We start from the raw sequence: 27,214 nt of genomic DNA, 5'->3' as shown, positions 1-27,214 counted from the left end.
GAAGGTTTTCTGGTCTTGTTGATAGGTAATCGTGTTAATAGCCACCCTAATAACCTCTTTAGTTCAGAATTTTGGCCATAAACGACCAGTGCTCTCTACATCTACACGGTAAGTATACGCTTTATTTGATTGACTTTAGATAATCCTTTAATTCATGGTAGTACGCCAAAACTGCCCTTTCAGGCCTAATAGGGTTGTTATCAGGGATGTTATATCTACCCTCTCAGATTTTTTTCCAAAGGGAGGAACGTTATCAGTGATGAGATCCATAAGAGTGTGTAGAGACGAGTTTAAGTATTGAAGCGATAATACAATGATGTTCTTGGCATCGTATGCTCACCCTGTATTTTGATTTATTCCCCTACTAGGGTGTTTGAGGGGCCATCTATGTACGAATTACTGAATTAATAGGAAATTCGGAATTTCAAATTTGGGGGCCATCTATGTATGGGTTATTAAAATTATTAGGAACTTCAGAACTTCCGTGACAGCTGTTTATTTTATTATGGAAAATCGATGGGTGGGAGAAATACAGGTCTCTGTAGAAAAAAAAATTACGTATTAGTGCGGTGATATTGATCAGAGTTTCTCATAGAATCGATAAGACTTTTAATAGTTTTTTTAATAAATCATAGGTGACGCTACGGTCCGAACTGAGAGAAAGCGAGAGACTGTAGAAATTTTTGAAGAAGTGTGTTTGGATTTTGTATATAATTTAATTCGGCATAAAATTTTCAAAGTCATCCATCACTATGATACCCCCTTAGACGAGAGAGTCATTACAATAACGGGTCAAGATCTCGAAATACTGTTAATCGAAGTTTGAATATAGAAAATAAGCGCTTTTTGGATGTGCTGTTTTTTCTTTAGATCCACTAATAACGATCTTGCATTATCGGCTGTAAATGCATCAGCCGATATCCAATTACATATACATATATAGAGTCATCCAACGAAAAATTGACTCATTTAATATTGAAAAATAAGAATTTCTGCAAAATTTCCAAGATAGACCAACACAGATTTGAGCGACACAAATGTCACGGGGGTCAAGTTTTCATCGGATGACCCTGTATAGAATTACATGTACATAATATGCAATTCTCCAATTATCTGAATCGAATAGTTCTACCTCTGCATCATATTAAACTTCGGTTTAAACGATAGCAATCCAACTTCTCCTTAAAATGTCTTTACATGCACTTTACTGAAAATATTATTGTCTGGAAAGTTTTCATCTACTGTAGCGTGTCACAGACCTTAGCGAAACACATTTTGCCCTCGGAATTGAATTGAAATTCGTCATATAAAACTCACTCGGGGAGATACAGTATTCCTGATATACGTTAGAAGATTGAAGGATGATTTTGCTGTAGAGATTTGAAGGTGAAAATCTAGAGAATATAACTCCTTTCTGATTCGTTCAGACTCTTTAACCCTAAAAGCTAATAAAAATAATTAAAGTATTAATTACAGGAAACGAAGTTCTCGAACGTTTCAATAGCCCTCTAAGGCTTCTCCCTCCGCAAGCAAATCATTCGAATCCCTATTCATGTACTAATATATATGGTGTTCAATATGTGTTTCATTGTATTTTCGGAGGTGATATTACACTGAAAAATAATGAAGTTTCCCATTCCAACTATATTCCAATAATGCTTCTTTAAAAAAATAAAAGGTGTTAGAGTTTTATTAAAAAAATTAAATATCTTTAAAACCGAGTCAGATATGTATATGAAATTTGACATGTTTTGACAGTTAATGTAGACGCATTTGATTATGCAAAAAGGTTAGTTTAAAATTTCGTCACTGGTATACGTGCAAAGACATTTCAGGACAATTTTAAAGAAAAACATGGTACGGCGCTGCTTGTTCTCAAAATAAAAATTATTTCTGGAAATTCCATTTTATTTAGAAAAAAATACTCTTTTGATTCTTTTTCATCCGACTCATCGTTTGCCAGTGAAAAAATAAAAAGCGAAGACACTTTGCTAGCAAAAGTGATTGTCGCTTGCACGCAAATTCGAAAATCATAAAAATAATTTTTGTTTGGAAAAAATGCAGCGGCTTATCAACATAGTCTTAAAATTTTTTTGAGGTATGTCCATGCGCACACCACTGATGAAATTAAAAATAAGCTTTTCGCATGAACAAATGCGCCTACATCAACTGTCAAAACACGTCAAATTTCGCTTAAGAATCTCACGTAGTTTAGAAGATATAATGGAAATTTGGTTTTTAAATAAAACTTTAATATGCTATATCTTCCTAACAGAACATTATTGGAATATAGTTTATATAGAGAACTATACCATTTTTTCATGCACAGACACCTCCTAAAATATTATAAAGCACATATGGGACACCCTGTTTAAATTCATTGCAGTGATTGCCTCATTTTTGCCATCAAACATTGATTTAGTATTTTTGTACGCAAACACGTTTACCAAATGAAATTAATTTAAATATTTAACAGAAATTCCTGGATGCTCATTCTCTGGAAGAGCTACGAGCTTTTATATGGCCATTGTTTTAAATTCGGGTAAATAATTTTCAACTGACTAACGAGCTGATTTAAAATTCAAATCCGCCTCCATTTATTTATCGGTTTCGATTGCGAATTTATAGTAAACAAAGTAAATTTGTCTGTAAATTGTATTTTACAAAGAACTCCTCTTTACGTTCGTGCATATTGGCAAAATTGCTCATTTTTCAGCGGCGGGGGCTCATATCGGATTATGAATACACAAAAACCTGGATGGGCCATTAATGCTTTTATCTCCTGCGTGGGTTTAAAAGCAGGATAATAAATTACGTAGAATGACCCATCTAATCAACGTTTTTTACTGTTAGAAAGTTTAACAAGATATTCCTTCGGGCACTTCTTGACATTCGCTAGATAACTTGGCTCCAGTCACTTCCACGCCATTGAAATGCCAATCAGAGCATCCTCGTTTGGCGCAAACAATCTGGAAAGCCATACCCTTACTGCCAGTCATCGAGCCCCTTACGTTTTCCAGGGTTAAGTTCGTAATCGGGATGTTGGCCTTGGCTTCGCCTTTAGGGTAGTTTTCTTGCACTGAAACTGCATATCTCTAGATACCTGGTAAACTGCTTTACTACCTCCATTGAAGTCATCTGAAACACTAACTCTATACTTTTGTACAGAACATCTCGAATAGATATAGTGGCATCATCGTTCTGAGCCTTGACGCGGATTGCATTGTTGGAATACTCGATTTTTGAGTTCAGCAACTGAACATCCGACACATCCAATCTCTCAACGTAAAAAGTCAAACTAACGTTTCATTTCATAGGTCAGCTATCGCTTACAGGAAAACTGAGTCCACCAAAGCCATTGCAAAACCAGTTTTGAAACAGCAAGCTTGAGTCTCTATTCATTGAACATCTTGGTTCATGACATTAGAACTCTTTACCTTCACGTTAGTGCTGCCGCTTACATCAAACTCATCAGAGTCTTCGACATATTTATTACTTGCCATGCTTTTGAAAAACCCCATATAAGAAGTGCATGCAAACGTGCTCAACTCATTGAGTAACCATCGACGGTGTTGATGTCATTGTTGGACACTAAAAGGTTGGACGGTTGGGATATCAACACGCAATTTTTTGGGCAGTTTTCATCTTTAAATCTCGAACTGTGGGGTCTTCCAAGGAAATCCACAAAAATTTAGGCCTGGTGCTTGTTAGCTCAGCCGCTTCTTTCTAGTGCTGAGCACCTAAACCTTCCAGCAAATGATCTTAAATGTACTAGTATTCGAGAGACTATCAGATTTTCTCAGTATTCACTTTCAGTTCCACACACCTCCAAATGGTTCCCGACAATTTTCATAAAATTTTCATTCTACTTTGCAACTTCATGGATCAAATGCCGGTCAAAAACCAACGTGGCTCCGTCTTTAAGGGGGATCTTCAGGGTAGTTTCTAGAGGTATTATCAAATCTTTAATAACCAAGTTGTCTGAGCTTTGAGCAGCAGTTTTAATGTCGTTCTAACTGGAAACTAAGTAGGAATCATCTTGCACTGCCGTGAAAGCATTAACATGGCCCGGATAGACCAAAGTAGAGGTTATTGTCAAAAGTTTTAGGTTCCGCATCATGCTGCTTGATCTTTGTAAGAGTGAGTAATAAAATAATTGTCTATAAATAGATAAAATGGAGTGTTTGCTAATTTAGTTCACGATAATAATAATATATCCGAGATATTCCATTGTAAACAATTCTCTTTGTGAGTTAAGAACGTTGGGAATATAACGTGAGCAGGACATGTGTTGAGAAGTAAATAAAATTCTCATTTGAGGCATTTCTCAATCTACAAGTAGTTTGACATATTTTTATATCACTACAACTATTAAAATAATAAATAAATGTGAGTCGGTCCTGATCCACCGTAGAGTAAACATGTAGTGCTGGCAACGTGTTTACAATTCGTTTTTTTTCCTTTTTTTACTGTGTCTGCGATAAGTACCCGAGGGTGCGGCCTCTATCCAATCTCATACATTCAGTGTGTGAATTAATGCTTGTTTAATTATTGGGCTACCAATAATTAACAATGTAGAACCCAATTAGAGAAGTCTTTGACTACAAGGACTCTCAATCCAAGAAAGTAACTACCAAAGATGAACAGCCCAATGCCGTAAGCCAAAGAACTACGACAATCACCGGAAACAACTTGTCATACTCAGCAGCGGCAAAAGCCTGTTTTCCCAAAAAAAGACCAAGCGATTGTTTTGCACTCAGATCTAAGTCTCAAATTATTCAACTATGTCAAAACAATAGGAGACCTGATCGGACTCAAAAACATCACATTCGCATCGAAAATATCGAATAATAGAATCTGCATATATATAGCTTCACGGTAGGTTTTCTCCTGAGAAACCACCAAACTGTAACCATAGAGGGAATTATTCTGAACGTACGAAGGTTAATTACATCGAGCAAAAGACTTATTATTTCCAACGTCAGCCCAACTATCCCATATGAGCTCCTAGAGGATGCTCTGAAGAGGTATGGCCTAAATCTATCATCGCCAATCTCTTTCTTGAAGGCAGGTATCCGCGGGGATGAATTTAGTCACATTTTAAGTTTCCGCAGACAAGTATATGTTGTACCGAACTCTGAGGATTTTGAGCTACAAACATCCACACTTCTGCGGTATGAAGGCAACGACGTCAGAATTTTTTCGTCTACTGATAAAATGGAATGCTTTACATGCAAGCAAGATGGTCATATTGCAGCAAACTGTCCAAGTCCCCCCATAATCGCGAAAAGTATTCAAACACAAGGAAAGGCAGAACCTGATGCCTCAGACAGTGTCCAAAATAACACCCCTGTTAGCTGCTCAAAAAGACAACGCTCAGAAACAACTATGCCACCACCACCTAGGATAACAAGACCAAACAAAAAGATAAGACGGAAAGACTCATCAGCAGCTGAACCATTGACAAACAAGACAAAGAAAATAATTAATGTCAAACACCAAGCCGAGCCGACTAGCTTCACAAAATATCAAAATCACAAAATAAACACAATATCATAATCATATCATTACAGATGACCAATGTATTGCTGACATTCTGGCAAATCACTTTCAACGGAAATCAACAAATCAATCCCCACCACAAGCACTACCAACACCACAACGAAAACAGCTCCAATATTCGGACATCATGGATCTACCTTTTACAATGGAAGAACTCGCCTCTACTTTAAGTAGTTGTAAAAACACTGCAGCAGGTCTTGATATTGTTCCTTTCACATTCCTGAAAAAAAAAATCGTAGGAATGTCTTAACAACCTATCAACACTTTATAATAACATGTGGTCAAGTCAACTATTTCCAGCCTCGTGGCGACATTCCATCATCCTGCCATTCAAGAAAAATGATATCTCTCCACCAGACGAAAAAAACTTTAGGCCTATATCGCTAACCTGCACAATGTGTAAATTAACGGAGAAGATGGTCAACAAGAGACTCATATGGTAAAATGTCGCACGAGGTCACCTTGATGGATGGTGTCCCACAATAAATAAATAAATAAATAAATAAATAAATAAATAAATAAATAAATAAATAAATAAATAAATAAATAAATAAATAAATAAATAAATAAATAAATAAATAAATAAATAAATAAATAAATAAATAAATAAATAAATAAATAAATAAATAAATAAATAAATAAATAAATAAATAAATAAATAAATAAATAAATAAATAAATAAATAAATTTGAAAACATCAAACAATATATCGTAAAATTTATTTAGACACTTATTGATACAAATCGTGTGGCAATGTATTCAACAGTGAATAGTAGGAGGATACATAGTCGGAGGCGTATGCTGCAGTTCAAGTCTAAGAGTGTTGAAGATTTTAACTTTGCTCTAAGTCGCACGGACTTACAATTATCAGTTAAGGTTTAATTTAAAAAAAAACATATCTCATTCTCAGCATTCAAAAACATGAAGTCTAACACGAAGTATGGCTTCCACGGTTATTAATTACAACATTAATTCTATCGTCCATACTCAAAATGATATTGTTGAATTACGCATCAAAAGGCACCGCGAATGTTGGCCATATGTGGCGAAACTCTTCTTTGAAGCATGTCCCATACATGCTCAATTGGATTCAGATCTGGCGATTGTGCTGGCTATGACAATGGAACGATTCTTTCGTTGGTCAACCAGTCTGACGCAACAACGGCGATATGTGGACGAGCGTTATCATGCATGCCGCTAAAGTTTTGGCCAACAACGTCAGCACATTGTCGGACTGTAGGGTCAAGAATGGTATCGATGTACTGTCGCGCTGTTAGGAATCGATTTGGGAAAACGAGGTCGATTTTCCCGTCAATCATCGTTCCGGCTCGTATCATTATTGAACCACCTCTATATGAATAGACTTCCTGGACATGTCGTAAACGTTCGACATTTCCAGACCGTGTTTACGCTCTTATTCGATGAGAATCTGGGTGAAAACCAAATCTGGCTTCGTCAGCGAATAAAATTGTCGCCGAATCGATTCCATTCCCTTTTCGATATCCTTGAAACTTTGAAACTACTGTAATCTTGCAGCGCTATCGCTTCTGGAAAGAGATGACCATCTCAGTGGTCTTCGACTATGAAGATTGGCTTCATGTGGACGATTTCTAACAGTGTCTCGGTCGACAGACACGCGTTTCCCCCCCTTCCCCCTCTTAACATACCTACTCCCCTCCACCATAAATCTGCAATCAATTCAGCTGCCACAATTGTAGGTTGCCTCCTAGCTACCAAAACTTAAAATCGACAGTTGTAACGTGTCCACGTCCTCAGTGTTGTTCAGGCGGAGCTCCAGTTTCCCGAAAGGGCCAGCAGAATCGACTGATTTGATGTTTTGTGAAACACCCATGCGCTCAGTGACTTCAATTTGTTTCGATCCTGTTTGAGGAAGGCCTACCGCTCGATTCGTCTCATCCAGAGTTTAATGTTGTCGTTTCATGGTAAAACAAAGTATTTTCAAAAACATCTGCTTAACTTCAGCTAGTATCAAAGGAATGAAATTGAACTAACTTGATAATTTACCTGAGTACAAAATTTTTACTTTTCCATATCCGCAAGAGAATTATTTATTTATTTTCGGATTTTCAATTGAAATATGTATAAACAGTGACAACATGCACAACCATTTTTAAAATAGCCTTAGACTTTTGCGATGTGCGTAAACCTAAAAAAACTTCATGATATGCAAATTCTTTATTGCTGCAATTAACTGCTTATAAATTTCATCATAATGTATCCATCACCATAGCCCGTTCTTTTCTGATTTCCTAAACCTCTAGACTTTTCTCTGCACCGATAGCGGAACTCTCCTTCTCTTCTTTCCATACCTCTTCGTCACTCTCATCGTCCCAATTTTGCTTTTGATCAGTTGCAAACAGCACAAAGAATATCGCTGATCCTATTGCGAATGCACTCGCAATAAGGAAAACTATCCTCCATCGGGAAATATCATTCTACAAAATTTTAATAGAATAGCAGCCCGACCACCTGCAACGCCTTGCCTTACCATATGCTCCCCACAAACCCAATCTACGACCAATGGAGCAAAAATGACCACAGTGTTAGAGAAAGTGGACTCGATCCCTGAAATGATACCGGCATATTTAGGAGAAATATCCAGTATATTTACACCGGCCCCCCCTATTCCTGTCATCATGATGAAGGGTTCAGCGATTGAAATAATGCCCACAGTCCACCGTCGGTGCTCTATTGGAACGAAGGTCATGGAGACCATGCCAATAGATACGCCCGTGACACCTAAATGAAAACTTAAGATGATGACGCACGCTGAATTCATGTAAATCGTTTACCGACAAGCTGGAATAATCTCCTAGAGTTGACTACTGATATAAGACCTTTCTTGGGTAAGTAATCTGAGAGATATGATAGTGGAAAACCTACCGCAGCTCCTATCAATGTCGGCATAGCCGCGATAGTTCCAGTCTGCAATTCAGTTATTATTAGTTCGTCATATTATCAGAGCTATTGTAAATTACCGTTGAAAGGTCAAATTCAAAGACTTTAGCCAAAAATACGGAAAACTCCGTAGACAGTAGGGTTACAAACCAGGAATACCCGGACACTCCTATAATTATAGCCCAGCAATGGATGGATGTGAAAATCTTCATCCAAGGAGTTTTGTGCTCCTGCAATCATCAAAGTTATATTCACTCCGCTACCCGCTAAATTTAATGAAAGTTACAATATTGGCATTGAAAAGAGTTGTTTCCAGATACAGTTGTTCCTTACGTGTGATTCTCGGATCAGTTTGAGCGCTCTGGGACCCAAATAAGGCAATCACTGCTGCAACAGTAATTCCAATAGAGCCAATAATATAGAAAATCGAAGGCCATCCCCAGGTAGTTTCGGCCAGGAATCCATTTGCCAAAGAAGAACTCAATGCGGTGAGTGTAACAACTGAAACAAGTTTTAAGATTGCGAGCTTTAGGAGAGAATCTCAACTGTTGCCAAACAAAATACACCAGAAGTTTTTGGAGCCTAAAGAGAGACTGATCATTCGTTTTTATATACAGGGTGTCCCAGAAACATTGGTGTAGATTGGTATAAAGTAAAACAGGATTGAAAAATAATTTTTTGAGTTAATCTCGCATCTTAATTTTTGGCGAAAATGTTGAGAGCCTGGACCATTTTACACGCATTATTTTCACCCCATGCCAATTTGCGCAAGTGTTCCTGGGACATATTGTATTATATAATGATAATTATATAATAGAGAAAAAATCAGATTTTAGAAATTAAAAGTGGTTTTTAGGTTGGGTCAAATAGATTGGTTCAAACAGATTGGTCCAAACGAGGTGACGCAAACCAGTTAGGTCAACCGGATTGGTTGAAATCCAGCTACCACAAGCTTCACTTAGCACATTTCACTTGCCCACGACATTAGATCGATAAAAAATAACTCACTTCCCCCAACAATATATCCCATTCTCGATCTTTCTTCAGGTGGCGCCCATCTTCCCATCACCACCGAGCTTTGAAGGTTGACGAAACTCAATGCAACCCCTTGAATAACTCTGCAAACAATCACACCAGTTGCCCCGAAGGAGTTGGCAACAGCAGGGATGAACAAAAAAGAAACGTTATTAATGATGGTACCTCCCACCAGAATCCATTTGGGGCCATATTGTTTACCCAGATAACCAGCGACGAAGGTGAAGGGTATGCTACTCCAGAGAATTGAAGATATGATCACATTTGTGTTTTTCCAATCGTAGGTCTATAAAAAAAAATGGCGATTTTCGAATTTAGATGATGCATATCGTTGGGACTTACAGGCACATCTGGGTTTGGAGATGTAGAGTTGTCGGTCATGGCGACTAGAGCCACAGAGAAGGCGCCCTTCGTGGCGTACGCGACGCCATTGCACAAAGCCAAAAGGAATATTTGAAGGTATCGTACTCCGAACTTTGGACCTTAATAAAATCAGAGATTATAATGTGTTATTATTATAGATTAAATTTGAAATTTCATTAATGTATGTATAATTTTTAATGTTACTTTGTTCGACTCGTTCAGAAACTACTTTTATAAATTTTTGTCACTAACCTTTGTCTCCAGTGTAGAAAATACCATCTTTGAGACCGGGTTTCACATCCGTAGCATCGTCTTCTTTGGTCATGTTTCAATTGCGGAAAATGGCTACTGTCTAACCCAATTATCTGTTGAAATTATTGAGAACACATGTGTTCCGACTTTTTATTTATATAATAATATCTACAGTCTTATCGTAATATAATTAAAATTTTTAAGATGTGTTAGCGAGAATAGTGGCATTAATCTAGGCGTCATAAACAGTACCGCTTATTTTCTCCACTGGATGAGTCATCCTCGCGTTATGCGTTCAAAGTTGTTCAGCAGAAATTTCGGTATTCACAGAAACTCTTAGGATTAGTAGAGCAGCTGTTGACAACTTTACCTGTGGGATGGTTCTCACAAAAATTGCTGCGTATGCCCTTGTAACTGCACACCTAATGAAGTTACCCAATGGACGTTGCCCAGGTCGGTTCGAAGGGCGAATCGGCGATTTTCCTCCCGTTTGAATTTTTACCAGAAGCACGTAATAAATATACAGCTCCAGGATATTTCTCCTTAATCACAATGCAGGTAGCTCCAAGTTGCTCCACAGAAAACCCTCGACTTTCCCACTTGTTCAGCTAATTATAACATGCCAAAGGCATTTGCTAGTAAAAGGGGCGCTCAGCTGCCTGTAATTTATTGCAGAATTTCCAGCGTAACAACAAATAAAGTTTTAAATACAATAAAACTAAAAGAGGTATGAAATAATTAGCTGGATTGCAGGCCGCAGAGGGGCCGACTTGCCATTTAATCAAAAGTGCAAAAGAACAGAGAGAAAAAGAGAGCATGTTCGAGCGTGTCTGTCGACTCGGTCCTTCTGTTATTACAAGTAATTTAGCCGTTTTGAAATATGAAAGTGTATTTGCATAATTTAATTAAAAGCCAGGGACAACGCGTTGTTTCGTTTCGAGTCAACATTTTTAAGTTGGGCAATTTCGACGACATGTATTTCATTCCGCGGCTAATCCCGCTCCCGGGATCTCGTAAAATCCGAACTGAAATTAACCGGCCCTGGGTGCGAAAATAGGGAAAGGGCTCTTGGTTTTCCACACTATTCATCAAGGGGTTTTATGCATAATTTTTCCCTCGACATGCACTGAAAAATTGCTTCGGAACCGAAACCGAAAGACTAAACCGTTGATCTGCAATTGGTGTCGCTTAACGGTAACCTCAGATAAATATAAGATAAACAGAAATTAGCCAACAGCAACAGGAAAAGGTCGAGTCTTTGAATTCTAAGAGGTTTAAGGGGGAAAATGAGATTTCGGCTTGGTAAGGCAGTGATTTCTTTACCTCTTTGTCCAGATTTGAATCAGGCATTTTCTTTCCGCTCAAAAGCTTTTTTTCATTTAAAAGAACAAACTGCATTTAATCACTTAAAAACTTGAGCTAATGTCCTGATATTATTTTACCTCTCTTGCATCAACTTCTCCATGACTTTCATCCGAAAGCTTTTTTACCGAGAAAAAAGTATGTCGGAGTTCACGGTAATGCATTTTCAACCTTTTGGCTTCAAAAATTCAAGACTTTTCCTTTCTCTTATGCCACTTACCTAAAGGTTCTAAATTGCCAGCCTTTAACCAGTCCAGGAGCTGAGGGTATTTATTTCTCCACAACTGCTTGCCTCACAAATCAGGTTCATCTCTCTTCTCCTTTCGATTTTAAAGGTTCGAATTGAGACTTAAATTCCTCTTTCTGTTAAAGCTTTACGTCGGCCTAGATCTATGCTGATTGGTGTGTCACTAAGTCAATGAATTTAATAAAGAATTCTTCCTGTTTTAAATTAAGCGTAAAAAAACGTCTGGATAATCTGGTTCGAACGCGACGCTATACAAATTAGAGGCGTGAACACGTGGCCCATCTCGGTGGAAAAAGTCCCTGTTCCGTCCATAAAAAGCCCATTTGCACTCTAAACGTCGCCGAATATTTGTCCAAAATACAAAATTGCATGCTAATTCTTAAAATCTCTTGGCAACCGAATTCATAAAGTGCCGAAATTCGCACCGTAACGACGCTAGACAGCTTTTTACCGGGCCTGTTTTCTATAATATATCATCATAAAGAGGGCTCTCGCTGTCAAAATTTCTTTTGAAAAGGCCAAAACAAGGGCCACTTAAGATAATAATCCGGGTGGACCGGCGTAGTGACGCCTTCCGAAGGGCCGACGTCGACGTCGAGGGGCGTCGTCGTACCCAACATGAAATCCAGTCTTTTATATCCGGCGACGCGAAACCGCTCTTAGAAATAATATGCGAATCTCTCGGAAATTTGCCAGACGAAGACGGCCCTTTCTCTGAAGATTGATGTTGGGTGTGTTTGGTTTTTGTAAGTATTGTAGTAGAGATTCTATGTCAAAAGTTGCAGGTGTCAGAACGCTCAAAGTTTCTCTCATTTGCAAGTCAGTGTTAACGAGTTGAATTTTTTCAGAGCTTTCTCATCTTTTGGCATTAAAATCATTCAAAATTAACATGTAGAACAAAATTTGGAGAATGCAGATTTTAAGTTTTAATCATCTCTCTGGCGAAGGCATAAGCCACCGAGGCTGCGAGATAACTTCGAGATTTCGCTTTGTTCCAAAGCCGCTTTGAGACGTTTTTATTGTAACGTGCTTAAGTTAGTAAATTCAATATTCTTCCTTAGCAGAATTTTGTAATTAATACTTAACATGACTTAATTAGAGCCGTACGAACTCCTCCGCACATCGACAACAATAGAGTTGCAATCCTCGCACATCATGCATGACCCCGGAATAATGGAGAACTATAGGAATGTGACACAAAATTCCCCGAAAGCCCTTCATACGGAAATTCGTTATATTCGAACAAAAGGCCCATTATCGTTATAATTACTTTATCCGAAATTGCATTTCAATTTCCATCAGTGATTGGATCTCGAGTGGCTTAATTTAGCTCTGGCGCTTTTTTAACCGGAAGCAGAGCTCAAAGAATACAGATTTTTTGCAAATTATGAATTTTTTAGGTCGAAATTGCCGTTTAAAACTGTTTTGTCGGGGTCGCTGAAACAGGTTGACCCTCAAGGACGGTGCATCTGCGGCGGACTGCCGCCGGTAAGCTGGTTAGCTGACTAACCTGGACTAGCCGAAACTAACCTGACGCAGCCTAAAACGGCTGATTTCAGAGTTTCAGGTATTGAATGCGATATGTGCACAAACCGGCTTTATGCCCCCTATAAAAGACATCATCGAAAGCGAAACATATTCTAATGTGTCACGTTGCGAGTGAATACGTACACACCCGTACAAAATATTCAGAATTTATGTAAAATCAGTTGATGTGACAACATATATTCATCACCCTCGTTACCAAGTTTTCGTACACATATACACACTTTTCCTGAAGGCACATTTTCCACGGAGGGATAAAAAGGGATAACGACGAAAGGCTATATGTATAAGTAGAGAAGCTCCACTTATAGCTCTTTATATTACTTAGACACACATTTCCGCTTTTATGTAACGCTTCAGCAGGATTTGTACGGTTAAAAGAATCCTACCCTGATAAGGAGGCAAAGAATTAGTGAGAAAATTTATTGTTTAGGCCCCAAAACTTAATTTCGACTTTAAATACATAAAACATAAAGCCCGGGTAGTTACAGGCTTCGTTTTCTGCGTCGAAATTAAGCAGAAACCCGAAGTTTTGGAACCGGGACTTGTGCAAAATTTATGTTAACTGCCTTTTCCATCCGATATTGCCTTTTGGACCGGAGAAAGTATAATATCGGGACAAATGCGTGGCTGTCGTAACGAATCTACAAAAGTTAATATTCAGGCAGTAAACACCGAAATTTAGTACCTCATAAGGCTTATTGGTATTATGCCCAAGCAATCAATTTCTCAGAAATGAAGGGCGATAAGTGACTGTTCAGTGTCTTGGAAGCCGGGCTTAATAGTTTAATGAGTTTGCAAAATTTTCACCAACACTTCAGGCGAACAATAGAACCCCTATTTCATAATTAGGTCAAGTGGGCCTTATTGTGTTTTTGTGCATAAGAATATTATAGTTTTCCAAGGAAATATTTCGATAGTTCCAGGCTAAACCCGTGCTCAAAAGCAGATTACCTCGGAGGAATCCTTCAGAGCTCGTAAACGTCTCTCGTGCATAGCTAAGCAAATTCCGGCCAAATCGAAGTTTAAATTGCACAGATCGGAGTTTCTGAATTAAAGACACTAGCAAAAAGTTTCCAAACATCCGCCTTTCTTCATAACTAGGTGAGTTCTAATCTAAAGTTTAAATTAAAGCTAAACTCAGTAAATAGTTCCAGGGCGAACTCAACCCTACACCACCACGTAAACCTGCACACAATTCGCAATTATATCGGGATTATCTTTCCCAACTTCCTTTAGGATTAAGGCTAAGCGTAACCTTTAGGATTGGGTGGTTTCAGAATGGTTTTTATTGTTGTAGCTTATTATATTAAAAGACACATCGCAATAACACTTTGTGGCACACCTTCAGGGGCAAGTCAGAAAATAATAATTTTGATTGCATGTTTTTTCACGTCATACATTAAAGACATAATAATAGAATAGCTCCTTACGAGACCGGAAAATAGCATTTTCCCGTGCACGCGTAAAGCGCAACCGAAGGAGGTTTCCGCGTGAAGCTCAGCTAAGCGCACGAAGCCATGATAGTTCGGGAAAATTCATTTCAGTTGTGTAATGAACGATAACAAATAATTGTCAGGCGAATTAGTTGACTTTTTTGAATTGTGAAACAGTTTTTTATGGGACCTGTGAAAATCCCTGTAGATTTTTCAACTTTCACGATATTCTAAACAAATTATTTTTTTTTGTTTGGAGGAAATTTTCAAATAGTTCTGCAGCGAAAACTAGATTTGCCACATTTTTCGGTGCACTAAAATCTAATTTATTATACAACATTTGTAATAAGAATTACACTACGTTCATAATTTTGCTAAATCTAATATTAAGAAAAATCTTTAAACATGTATAATTTCATTTTAAAACAGGCATTATTTTCAATCTTGAAATTTTTCACCCCTATTCAGTTACCCCTCCTAACTTTTGATTTTCGAATGAAAAGGTACCCATCGCAGAATACCAAATGAAAGGTAATTCAATAAATGATACAACGATGTACCCGGAACTAAAATTGAATTTACAATTTCTTTGAAAAATAAAATTATAGATACAAAATAAAGAAACTAACTATTGCATCAAACAAAATTGAAATTTCTACAATAAACGCTCAAATGGAGCTCCAGTAACAATTTAACAATGAGTCAGTCGTTGCTCGAGCTTGTAGAATTATCCAGTGTTGCTTCTGTAATTGATTCTAAGACGTAAATTACTTTTTTGAAATCTATTTTTGCAAACGGAACCTTTCAAGTGACCCCGCAAAAAAATCGAGGGATGTAAAATCTTGAGATCTCGGGGGTCATTGCGCCTCTCCTACCGATCCACGTCCTACGGAAAATCTCAAGATACTCTCTCACAGCCAAAACGTAATGTGGCGGTGCGCCATCTTGTTGGAACCAAATATTAAAGGCTATTTGCTCCTTACTTTCTCCGGGAAAAATTGCGGTGATTAATGGATCATTTAGAAAAGAACGTATAAAAGGCTTTTTTCTTGTAGCAATTCTCAAAATTCCATTTTGCGATCAAAATCTTCAGGCGTCAACTCTTGAGTAAGAGAAATTTTGTATGGATGAAATTTGTATCGTTTTAATAGATTGCGTACTGAGTTTGCAGGTACATCCATCAAATTCATGGGCAAGTTCGCTGATAGACTGCATGGAGTTTTTATCGATAGATAAAAAAATGTCTAGTTTTTTATCGCCACCAGTTGCTGTTATTAGTCTTCCACATTTCGGAGCAGCTTTTGCACTTCCAGTTTGGTGAAATTTTTTATTAATCCGACAAACTACGCTTCTATCAATAGGTCGATCTAGATATTTCTCACTTAATATGAGACGCACTTCTTTGGAAGTTCTTTTGCGATCTTCAACGCCAAATGGGATAAAATTTTAATTGTTTGTTTATCAGATAACCCATCGATTTTTTTATATTCTATCTGTAGTAGATGCCTAACAACTGAATTCAACTACTAATTAATTCTATGAAAACCAACATATTTTGTACCTAAAACATTGTTGAAATAGAATACGATTTGAAAGTCCTACGTCTTATTGTCATTGTTTCACTCTTTCAAAGTGAAATAAGAATGAATTGTCTATCTAGATGGTAAAGATGAAACCTTAACCCTTTTAGGATATGGACTTTGTTTTATTTTTTTCTTAGAGAAACTGTAAATTCAATTTTAGTCCTGAGTATACCGTTGTATCCCGTATTGAATTACCTTTCATTTGATATACTACAATGGGTATTTTTCTGTATAAAAATAAAAAGTTAGTAGAGGTAGCCGGATAGGAATGAAAAATTTTAACATAAAAAATAACGCATTAAATACTTTTTTTAATATAAAATTATACGTATTTAAACATTTGAAAAAATATCAGGTTTATGACAGTTATAAACGTGTTGCAATCATTTCTACAAGCGCTGCATATGTACCATATATGTAAAATGATATGTCGTTCTCCAAGGACTGGGCAATATTTACTTTAAAAAATCTTTCCATTTTAAAACGCTCCTTCTCACCCACCATTGTTTTTTCACAGACGCGAAATTCATTTTCCTATTTTTCCTAAAATTTAAAAAAGGGTGAGCAGGTTTTTTTACATAAGCATAATCTCACTACAGGATATATCACGGCTTATTGCGGATATTCGCTTTAATGAGTACAAGTTCTGTTTCCAGTGCGGATTCTGATCTCTTGGCATATTCGCTTTTTCGCGATACGCGGTTACGAGGACTACGCTTAATGAACCATACTTTTCATTATTAGATTCGTAATTTTATAAGGTGTCCAAAAAATAGCATTTTTCCATGAGCTGCCAGAAAGTTGTGTATTCCCGGGCCCCCATTGTACTAGTAATGAGACTAATTATTCTATTTCAGCTTTCAGTAATATTGCAAAATCCCTCTATGTCCCTGATCTAAGCATAGTTGACACACAAAAGTCTCTTTAAATTTTAATCTTGAAACTATCAAAATTCTGGGGTTTAGCAGCAGGAATCTAAAAAAGGCGAAATCGCTTTAAAATTAATTTTGTAATAATAAGTTTTTTGAAATTGTACCGCAACCGCCAGTAATCTTAAAGTGCCTCTTGGTCACTATTTACCTCGAATAGTGATTTAGGAACGCAAACTTCCAAAATCGATTCCGAATAAAATTAAAATTTTGGAACATAGTTGACAATACTTTCCTATAAGGGCATAGGGGGTGGATCGATTGTTTAGATAATCCCATTTTTGTTGTGCACCGTTTTCTGCTCGAAATTTGGTCAAATTCTAGAGTCCTGAAAGGTAATTAAATCTAACATTCATTCAAGAATAACTGGAAATAGGATACTTCTTTATAAAATTTATGGTCTTCTTAAAAATCCAATACTTGCAACAAGTACAACTCCGCTATTGTTTTAAGCAGCGTTTCGACAACGTTCCTGCCTTCAACAGGCTGTACAAGCATTTAGAGGTACATTTAAGGCACAGCAACAAGTTTAAGGCTTTTTAGGCTTCCTAGAGTTGGGAAGAGTGTAGGCTTCTTTAAATTCAGATGCTCAAAAGTTTAATCACCTTTTGGTTTTATTTTTGGACCTCTCATAGGGTTACTTCGCAGGATCCTCTAGAGCACTACTTTTAGGGCCTCTTTTTCAGACTTCCAGCACAGAATTTTTTTCCAAAACTTCCGTTTTCGACTAAATTGCACACCAATATCACCTTCTCCTTCTGGCATAACAGGATTAACTCTAAGGCAAATAGGCACTAACCCGATCCCAACTTTGAAACAAGATACTATTCTGAGGCGACAGAGCGAATAACTACAAAGGCTTTATCCGGCTTTATGGGTGTATAAACTTGGTGTAAGCCGAGTGTCAGAAATGGATAGAGGCGGAACGAAGCTAAAACTAATTAATACAATCTATTACAGCTGATTTTTAAATAAATTTTTGATATCAAATAAGTGTCGTGCCTAAGAAACAGCTAAAATTCCCTACAGAGGATGGGCAGGTTTCAAAATATGTCGAAATTAAATCCAACGGAGCAAGGTTGTGTTAAGCTTGTCACTTTGGGCAAGGTTTATTATTTCCAGGCAGCAAAGCAGAGAGCCACAAAGGGTCTGCTGTGAGTCCTAGGCAATATAGCCTTAATATAATGTGGAAACCCCACTTTAGTCACTCAAGGCTGTAATTTTATTCCATGTCTGATTAATGTATTTCTCAACTTGAGCTTAAAAGACTGTCTGGGTAAAATAGAGTCGTCTCCGTCACAACAGGTCCTTAACGGCCCAGGAAAAATTTTATTTATTTCTTGCTATATCAGTGAATAAAGCGTGAAACCATCAAAACTGAAATAATTTGCATTCACCGTAATAACAAGAAAGATTAAAGAGATTTTGAAAACATGGAAACTAAATGTGTGCATTTACCATATTATCAAGAAAGATAAGCGGGATTGTGCAGCCATAAAAACTAAAGGATATGCATTCACCATACTATCAAGAGAGAGAAGAGAGAACGTAGACTATAATATGAAACACTTTCAGTTTATTACTTGCTCGGGTCATAACTAAAAATGTTTTTGCTCCAACGCTGGAAAATCCCATAAATTTCGTCATCTCAGGTTTCTTCTAGGATTTATTCCGAATAGTATAAGGACTGGACATAAATTTGCACCTTCCAAGGTGGGCTAACGTATCCTGTACCAGACATAAATCAATTCTACTTCAAATAAGCAGGTTTAGGTCATATAAACAACAAAGCAAAATAACCGTTTAAGCTTAATAAAGTGGTTTAACCCCTTTTAGTCCTACGCGGTCCAATAAAATCACTGCACGTGCTGGGTATTTGCATTTAAATTCGGCTCCATCCAAATGGGTTTATGTGTGATAAATTTCTCAAACAGTTCGTTTCCTGGATTGACCATAACGTGTTCGAATTGCCCACATTTATATTGACAGCTTTTGTCCTGAAAAAATTTGATTTAAACATTCAAATTGCTTTTCGTATGAATTTACCCATGAAAGTTAATCTATCAAGGGGATTAATGTTGAAAGCCGTCCTTGTTTAGTAGCACACAAAGATCCTTTGCAAACATGTAATAGTAATGTTCTAGCAGGATATTGAGCCCTGCGATGGACCTCTGATGCCCCATTTGGTGATTTACTATTTGATTAGAGGAAGCAATATTCGAGTTTCGGGTTTCAGTAAGAGACCCTTGATAGGTCAGTAATGGATCGTAACACACTGCGAGAATATTGAGGTTTCACACATCATTCCAAGATGCGTTGAGATACCTCCAATAGGAAATCCACTTAAGTTGTATATGTGAGGCATCATGAGTTATTCGCATTAACGTTAAGATACGTTGTTAAGCCCTTTACTAATTATGCCGAGGGCAATCAACCGGCTTAATATTCTAAAAGCTAATTAATCTACGACATGTGGAATGGAAACAAGATTGGCAAATTAGCTACGATGCTAAGTACGTCAGGTTTATGGCAATTGGGATTAAGTATAGTGGGGAATTTGCCTAGAGATTAAGGTGTATAATGCATAATATAATTAACTCTCAGGTACTTATGGAAAAGAGATATGAGGGTTTTGGAGGAAATTGTCTCTTAAATTTCAACAGAATGGGCATTTATGGGGGGTAAGTACAAATTCAAATTTTTGCGTGTTTGATGAAAGAGAATCTAATTAGTTCGAAATGAGGAAGCAAGGAAACGCGTAAGGGAAAATAACATATGGTATATATTATGGCGAGAAAAGAAATAACGAATTATGCCTGACACGAGATGAAAAATCGATTAAAGGTGATAATTTGAGGCAAGAACTCGATCAAAATTAGAAATTTGGACAAATACTATCAGGGATGGGAACATATTGCAGTTTCCCCAGACTCACATAACACCCCTCCATGCCTTCCAAAAAAAAATTTCCTCTCAATATTCCATAACTTGACTCATTCATTACGTTTCGATTAATTTCGCTCCGAAAATCAATTCAATCAGTCTATTTAAGTATGACCAAAACCTCTTAACTCAAACGTAGTTAAGTGTTCCGACTTAATTCCCCAGAAAGAAAAATTGCAAGGTTTTTTAACTTTAAACAACGGGTGAAATTGCACAAATTGCACAAGTTTTTCTCAATGGCTTGAAAAGAGTTTCCTGGAAAATTATGAGTGAATTTCGATAATTTTTCTATGCCGCACATTCCGATATACTTAACTTGTTAACGTTAATATCCGTGGAACCACGGCTTAAAAAACTGTTCAATGTAATCGCCTCGATACACAGGGTGATTCATCAATAATGGGATAACCTAAAGCGGCAATTACTAAAAGCCAAATGGTGATATTGTGGAAAATATGCCTTATCAGAAAGTTGACATTTTCGAATATACAGGGTGTTGAAACTTAAAGTTTTAATTCATTTTTTTACCATTATTCTGAAAATTTGTAAGTTAGAAGAATATGTAAAGTCATATTTTTTAGGTGACGAATAAGATTCATTTTTGGGTTTCGGTGTTACTAATAGAAGTCATTAGCTGCGATCAACAAATTTTACAGTTTATAACTCTTTATCTGGTCCATCTAACATGAAATTTCATTCAAAATCTTCTGAAAGAGCACTTATTTTTCCATTAATTATGTATTCTTGTTTCATTTTCATATCTTGCTTCATATTCCTGTAAAAGCTGTTTAACGAACATTATGTTTAAATTTCATATTACGCGAAATTACAAGCGAAACCAATTAAATGTATTTTCATTTTCTGTAAAACACATACATAATTCATCACCTACAAAAAACGTAACGTTACAAATTTTCAAGTATATTACATAGATATTTTCAGAATAATAGCAACAAAATGTATAAAATTTTTAACGTTTCAAACCTTATATTATTGTATATTAGAAATTATCAACTTTCCAATGTGACATCTCTAGTCGTCTCCATGTAGTATACGTGTAGCATCCCAGCTTTCAGTTTACCCATTGTTAGTGAGTCACCCAGTAGGAGAATTTAAGTAGATCGATGACCTCCACAAGCCCGCGCTGGATGAGTTGCTCTGTTTCTTTTAATTTCTCGTAAGGATTCACACCTCAAGCAATGAAACAATCTCAAAAGTTTCGAAGTTTTTCTCAAAGCTGGGGAGGGGGAAGATATTCAGGATCATGAGGACAAACCTACCAACGCTCGGAAACATGGCAATTTCTCCAGACTCACAAGACACCCCCTGCAAGTCTTCCAAAAAGAAAAAATCCTTCTACTATGTCAATAGCTGACTTGTCCATTATCTTTAAAGTTATTTTGTGTTGAGAAACAATCAAGTCAGTCTAGTTAACTCTACTGCCACTGCTGCTCAACTCAAATCCAGTTAAATGGCCCAGATTTGACTCCAAAGTGATTCACCTTCCCATAACTACACGAGAATTAATTATTGAAATGCTTGTTATAGTGCTCTCTGTTAATCCATATAAGGCAACCGGCTTTCATATGCAATCGTATTTGTGCATACTATCATTTGAGATTTAGCGCCGAATCGGGTAATGTTGCTACAACAGCCATAGTCGGGTCTTTAACAGAGCAGCTAGTCTGGGAGCGTTAATGGCGCTATTGATCATAATTGGAACCGGAATGTAATTATAACTTGTCGTCTAAACTTCCAAATTGAGCTCGAACGTAAATCGAATTGCGACCTGCAAAAAGAAGAAAGTTCGGCTATGGCTCTTTGTTCCTTAGCATTATCAGCTCCATGTTTAAAAGTTATACCTGACTGAGCATAGGTTCTCCAGAGAAAATGGTAAGTCGACGACCTCGTTTGCAACCGAGACACGTCTCAATCATTTTCCAGTAAATGGTAAAAGTTTCCCCGGGTTTTCTAATTTCTGTTCTCGATTCTCGCCTCCTGGATATTTGTTTCTTTTCCACACGTACCTTCCAATACGAAATAATGTTGTACCTCGTAAAATATATATTACTCTCAAGGAGAGTTCCTCTATTTTAGCCGACTCCCTGAACACCATCACCTTTAGAACGACTGTCCGACGATCAAAAATGTTTCCCATTTGTTTCAGACCTCATAATGCCGCAAAATGACCATATCGCTGCTTCTTCTAGTCCTGCTACTGCTGACAATGTCCTCCATTAAAGGATGCCCACCTCCCTGCATCTGCAAGTGGCGCAATGGCAAGCAAACGGTAGAATGCCTCAGCAGAGGCCTCTCGATTATTCCCGAAGGAATCGACAGCTCCACTCAAGTCCTCGACGCCTCAGGCAACAATATCCTGCACATTCCTAGGGACAATTTCCTCAAGATGGGCCTGATTAACCTACAGAAGTTGTTCTTAAGCCGGTGCGGTATTAAAACTGTTCATGACGAGGCGCTCAAAGGTTTGTCCAACTTAGTGGAACTGGATCTGTCGGAAAATATGCTCAGCACCGTGCCGACTTCGTCGCTATTGAACTGCCCCTCCTTAATGAAGCTGAGCTTAAACAAAAATCCTGTCGCTTCTTTGGAGAAATTGGCTTTTAACCATTTAAGCTTCCTAACTACTCTCGACTTGAGTGGATGCGACATAAATCAAGTGGACGAGGCTGCTTTTAGGAGCTTGTACAGTCTGGAGTGGATGGACTTATCAGGGAATAAAATTAAGGCATTCCCGGATATTCGCTCGTTCCCTAATCGGCTGAAAGGGCTGCAGCTCCATGACAATCCCTGGACTTGCGACTGCAACATAAGGACCTTCAGTCACTGGCTGAAACTGGATGTATTGCCGGTTTTACTACCGCCTCTGTGCCTGGAACCTGAGAAGTTTAGAGGAGTCCCCGTTAGGAAACTGGATGAAGGGGATTTGGCTTGCAGTCCGGAAGTTACGAATTCGAATTTTTATTTCGAGGCAGAGAAAGGGAGGAATGTTACCCTTGTTTGCAAGGTAAAGTTCTGGAAACGAATAAAATGCTAGAAGAAAAATGCTGTGGTGTTAAATCACCAAATAATTGTTTGAGCCCGGATTTGAGGCACCTCCGAGGAGTCGTGATCAAAATCCGCTCATTTCGACAATGTCTTAATTCATTTAAGGCTAACAACCTCAACTAACTGTTTTAAGCGCCTTTATCAGTACTTCCTTCGAGTAACTCAACTGAATAAAGTTAGTTAAGATAATTGAGTACTACAGTTGCCCTCTATTTTATGCTAGTTTTTGCCTCAGCGTGCCTTTTTCTCGATTTTCTAGACTGTTGGATATTGGATCCGGATCGTTATGAGGTCCCCTGTAAATGCAGCTTGAGGTAAATTCATTTTTAAGCGCGTTTTAAATGGCGAATAAAAATTTCTCTACAGCTTTTCGAGATATCCGCGCTTCAAGTTCGGAAAGTGGGAAAAACAAACTACGAGGAGAGTTTTAAAAAACTCCACTTAACACTCTAAAGAAAATTGGAAAATATTACACGATTTCTTAACATAGTGTCTCTTGAGATTAACACACATTTCTCGGTAATCTTCTATATCCTGTTTATAGTAAGAAGCTTCGAATGCTCCGAAATAGGCATCAACCTCGGATTCTACCTTATCATTATTGGAAAATCTCTTTCCACTGAGTAATTTTTTCGAGTTTGGAAGTAGCAAATAATCTAAGGGAGCTAAGTCTGACGAATAGGATGGGCAAAGATAAAGTTCGAAACCAAGCTCATTGATTTTGGCTATTGGGATGACGCAAGTGTGGTCTGGTGTGTGGTCTTGATAAAACAAGTTATTCTTTTTCCCCAAATGCGGTCTCTTTTTCCTAATTTCTTCGTTCAAGTTCTGCGATCAATTTGTAAGATATTCTCCATATATTATTTTTTCATTTAAGGACATAGTCCATAAAAATTATCACACGGGCTTTTCAAAATAACTTTCGCCATCACTCTTCCTTCAGATGGAATGGTTTTCGCCTTCTTTCGACTCGATTCCTCCCTTTGAGCCCTTTGTTGTGACTGCTCTTTCGTCTCCGGTATGAAATGACGCACCCATGATTCATCCATGGCTTAGAAACTTTGTCAAACACTTCCTTGAAACATTCTCATGGCATTGTTGTTGTTCAATTGTGAGCAATCGCAGTACCCACCACAGCTTTCAGATATCCAATTGTTCGGTCAAAGTGCGATGTATAATACTTTGGGAAATGTCTATCTTCCAGTACAGATTTGGAAATTTTCACTACAATTTTTCACCACACAACCATATCTAGAACTGTTAGATCTGGAGTGTGGTACGGCCGATCACTGTGGAGTTCGCCATGGCGGCTCGGACGAGCGCGTTTAAACTCTGCCACTTAACATTTTACAGTTGTTAACGAAGAACCAGATTCCTCCAGAATGGAATCTAACTCGGCTTTGACAGTAGATGAACTAAGACCTTCCAAAATGAAAGTATTGAGACGTATGAATCACCAATATTTTCCATGTTCACAAAACCTCTAAAAACGTTAATTAAAGGCTGCTCTAAAACAAATACATATCAATGTAGCACCCTCAAACGTTAAACAGGCTTTAGATAAGATTTTAAATGTTAAGTTTTTGTAATATATGCTAATTTTTAATAAAAAAAATCACCATCTATATGTCAGGCCGGGTATTTTTGGTAATACCGTTCCCTTGTCGATTAAGCGTCGTTTGATATCATAAAATAAGTTCAGTCTGATCAACTGATATTGAACCTACCTATATCGAATCCCAATACCTTAATTATGGAAGTCCTCTAACTTTAGAAATTCAGTTCAAAGCACCTTCATTTCAAAGCACTTAATCACGAATATAGGTATCAAAGTGATTTCACCGTATCCTGTATTTTAAAATTTATTATTCCTTTTCAGTAGGTGCGCCACTGGCCGTTGAGACGGAATTTACGCTACTCTAAGTCACTGTCTTATGACCTTATATTCCATAGCCAGAGAGCTCTTATTTTTGCTGTCAAGAATTCCAAAGCTGGTGATAGGATGATAGCATTGGCCAAGATAGATAGAAAATGCACTATTGATGTGTGTCGGATGTGTGTTTTTTCGATTCAGAACGTCTGCCTGGAATCTTGAATGCATAAGCAATTTCCCCAAAACGGAAAAGGAATAATTTCCTTTTGAATGGGCACCTTATTTTAATCCGTATTCTCCATCATTCTCCTAAAACTGACGTAAACTCCCCTTAAACAAATACCGTGCAAAAGCAGGTATTGTTTTTGTTTTCTCTGCGAATTGAATGAAAGCTTTTACGAGTCTGAAATGGAAACATATTTGGCCACGGAGTTCATAATTCAATATTCGTTTTGCCAATTGGAGCGGATTTAACGTAAATTGGGCCCTGCTGCGATCGCATTATTAAATCCCTTTTTAGAAAGTATTTTAAGAGGGTTTACAGTTTAGATTTATCAGCCACCTGGCTCTGCCGCGCCCCAACAAGCGTGTTTTTATTGCAGGTCAAAGCTACCCCCGAGGCAAAAGTTTCATGGATGTTTAATGGAGAGATATTGCAGGGCAATGCTGCAGAGTATTTTATTGACGAACTGCCGGAAGGTCAAGGAAGCAACCTGAACATTTACAATGTAAATTCGGCATGTAACGGCACGTTTTATTGCTTGGCGGAAAATCCTGCGGGCGTGGCCATTGCAAATTACACAATTGCAGTTATTGCCCGACAGCCACCGGCACTGAGATTTGAAGAAGATCATAAGGGATTTAGTTTTTTTCCTATAGACACTCGTGTCTTAGCCCTTATTTTGGCAGGGGTTTTAGTCCTGACCTGTCTATGTTTGGCAGCCATTATTATGGCTGCTTGCGAACATGAGGCGAAAATTAAAAAAAAAAGAATTCAAATGTCACAACAGAGTAAAGAAAATACTTCGAAAGTACCTGGAAAATCCATTCTGAAGGCGACTAATGCAGCTGGTTACATCAATGGTACGGTGGCAGATAGTGTGAACAATGGGGATGAAGGTTCGCGAAGGAATCCTGATATTATTAGAGGGATGACCAATGCTTTGGACTGTAGGAATGAAGTGGAGGCAGAGAACCTGGCAGGCTTCAGTCTAAGTCAGAGAAATATGAGAAGAGTAAGTACTGATTAAAGTATCATTCAATCAGTTTTATTTTATAACACATTTTCAGTTTGAATTAAAATTTATCTTTGAATATCAACATATTTGTACTGGTCTGGCAACATGAGATAGCTCCATGCTATGACGCAATCCTTTATGGCAACAAAATGATATCCCAACAAAAGATTATTGCATGGTTGCCGTTTCGTGCATTTAATATACATTTTCAGTTGTTTATTATAGAAACAGGCAACAATTAGATTAACTCGATAACATTTAGGAAAGTTTCGAAACTATTTTTTTAATCAGGTTTTTCAGCTTTAAAAATATAAAGAGCTTAGGTCCGTCATAGACTAAATGTTTGCTGAAAAGCTTTAACTCCTATCAACATAAGCTGTTAAGTCCATACATTCTATACTACATAAATATGGCCTTAAGGCAAAACCGTGGAAAGCCGATTACAATACAAATATTTTAAAGTTCCTCAATAGCGTTGAATTTATTCAAGCAACATTCAAACATTAAATTTTTGCCTGCAGCCCCACCCTATAACGGTAGCTCCAGCCACCCGAACTCGCCAACCCAGAGACCAAACTGAGCCCTACCTGAAACCAACTCTCACCAGTAAAAACCGACCCATTTCAGCCCCAACTTTCGAGCGATTCGTCGAACGTCAAGATTTGCGTTTTACCATCGATGGGTATCCCCAACCCAAACTTGGAGGCTATTTCATGGGGCGGCAAGTTTCCTATTCTGAACGGTCATCCCCAAGACCGCAACGTGGAGTTAATCACAAATTGGTCAGTTATTCCGAGTCTTTAAGTAATACGAGATTTTGTGGGGATGTTAATCTTTAGTAAAATAACAAGTTTTGATGTT

The 27,214-nt window shown here is 37.6% G+C and overlaps 2 protein-coding genes and 1 pseudogene across 4 annotated transcripts; 1 reads left to right on the top strand and 2 right to left on the bottom strand.

The window, feature by feature from the left end:
* Positions 1–27,214, top strand: LOC136343536 (immunoglobulin superfamily containing leucine-rich repeat protein-like). Of its 3 annotated transcripts, XM_066290307.1 has the most exons (5): positions 12,387–12,486; positions 14,206–14,389; positions 22,344–23,201; positions 25,718–26,350; positions 26,875–27,214. In XM_066290307.1, the coding sequence occupies exons 3-5, from the start codon at positions 22,362–22,364 to the stop codon at positions 27,190–27,192; spliced, it is 1,791 nt and encodes a 596-aa protein (XP_066146404.1). In that variant the 5' UTR covers positions 12,387–12,486; positions 14,206–14,389; positions 22,344–22,361; the 3' UTR covers positions 27,193–27,214. The 3 variants fall into 3 exon arrangements, with proteins under 3 accessions (XP_066146405.1, XP_066146403.1, XP_066146404.1); XM_066290308.1 differs by lacking the exons at positions 12,387–12,486; positions 14,206–14,389 and adding an exon at positions 1–108; XM_066290306.1 differs by lacking the exon at positions 14,206–14,389 and having other exon boundaries at positions 12,381–12,486.
* On the bottom strand, positions 2,859–4,117 carry LOC136343760 (uncharacterized; annotated as a pseudogene).
* Positions 7,744–10,276, bottom strand: LOC136343537 (putative inorganic phosphate cotransporter). Its single transcript, XM_066290311.1, has 8 exons — positions 10,132–10,276; positions 9,859–9,998; positions 9,490–9,802; positions 8,768–8,982; positions 8,562–8,711; positions 8,376–8,508; positions 8,072–8,322; positions 7,744–8,018 (listed from the first exon to the last, which is right to left on the bottom strand). The coding sequence occupies exons 1-8, from the start codon at positions 10,202–10,204 to the stop codon at positions 7,833–7,835; spliced, it is 1,461 nt and encodes a 486-aa protein (XP_066146408.1). The 5' UTR covers positions 10,205–10,276; the 3' UTR covers positions 7,744–7,832.

The sequence above is a fragment of the Euwallacea fornicatus genome, chromosome 15, assembly GCF_040115645.1.
Source record: "Euwallacea fornicatus isolate EFF26 chromosome 15, ASM4011564v1, whole genome shotgun sequence".
In the NCBI taxonomy this organism is placed as follows: domain Eukaryota; kingdom Metazoa; phylum Arthropoda; class Insecta; order Coleoptera; family Curculionidae; genus Euwallacea; species Euwallacea fornicatus.
The sequence above is the reverse complement of the archived record's forward strand: the minus strand, read 5'-3'. Positions and strand labels throughout refer to the sequence as shown.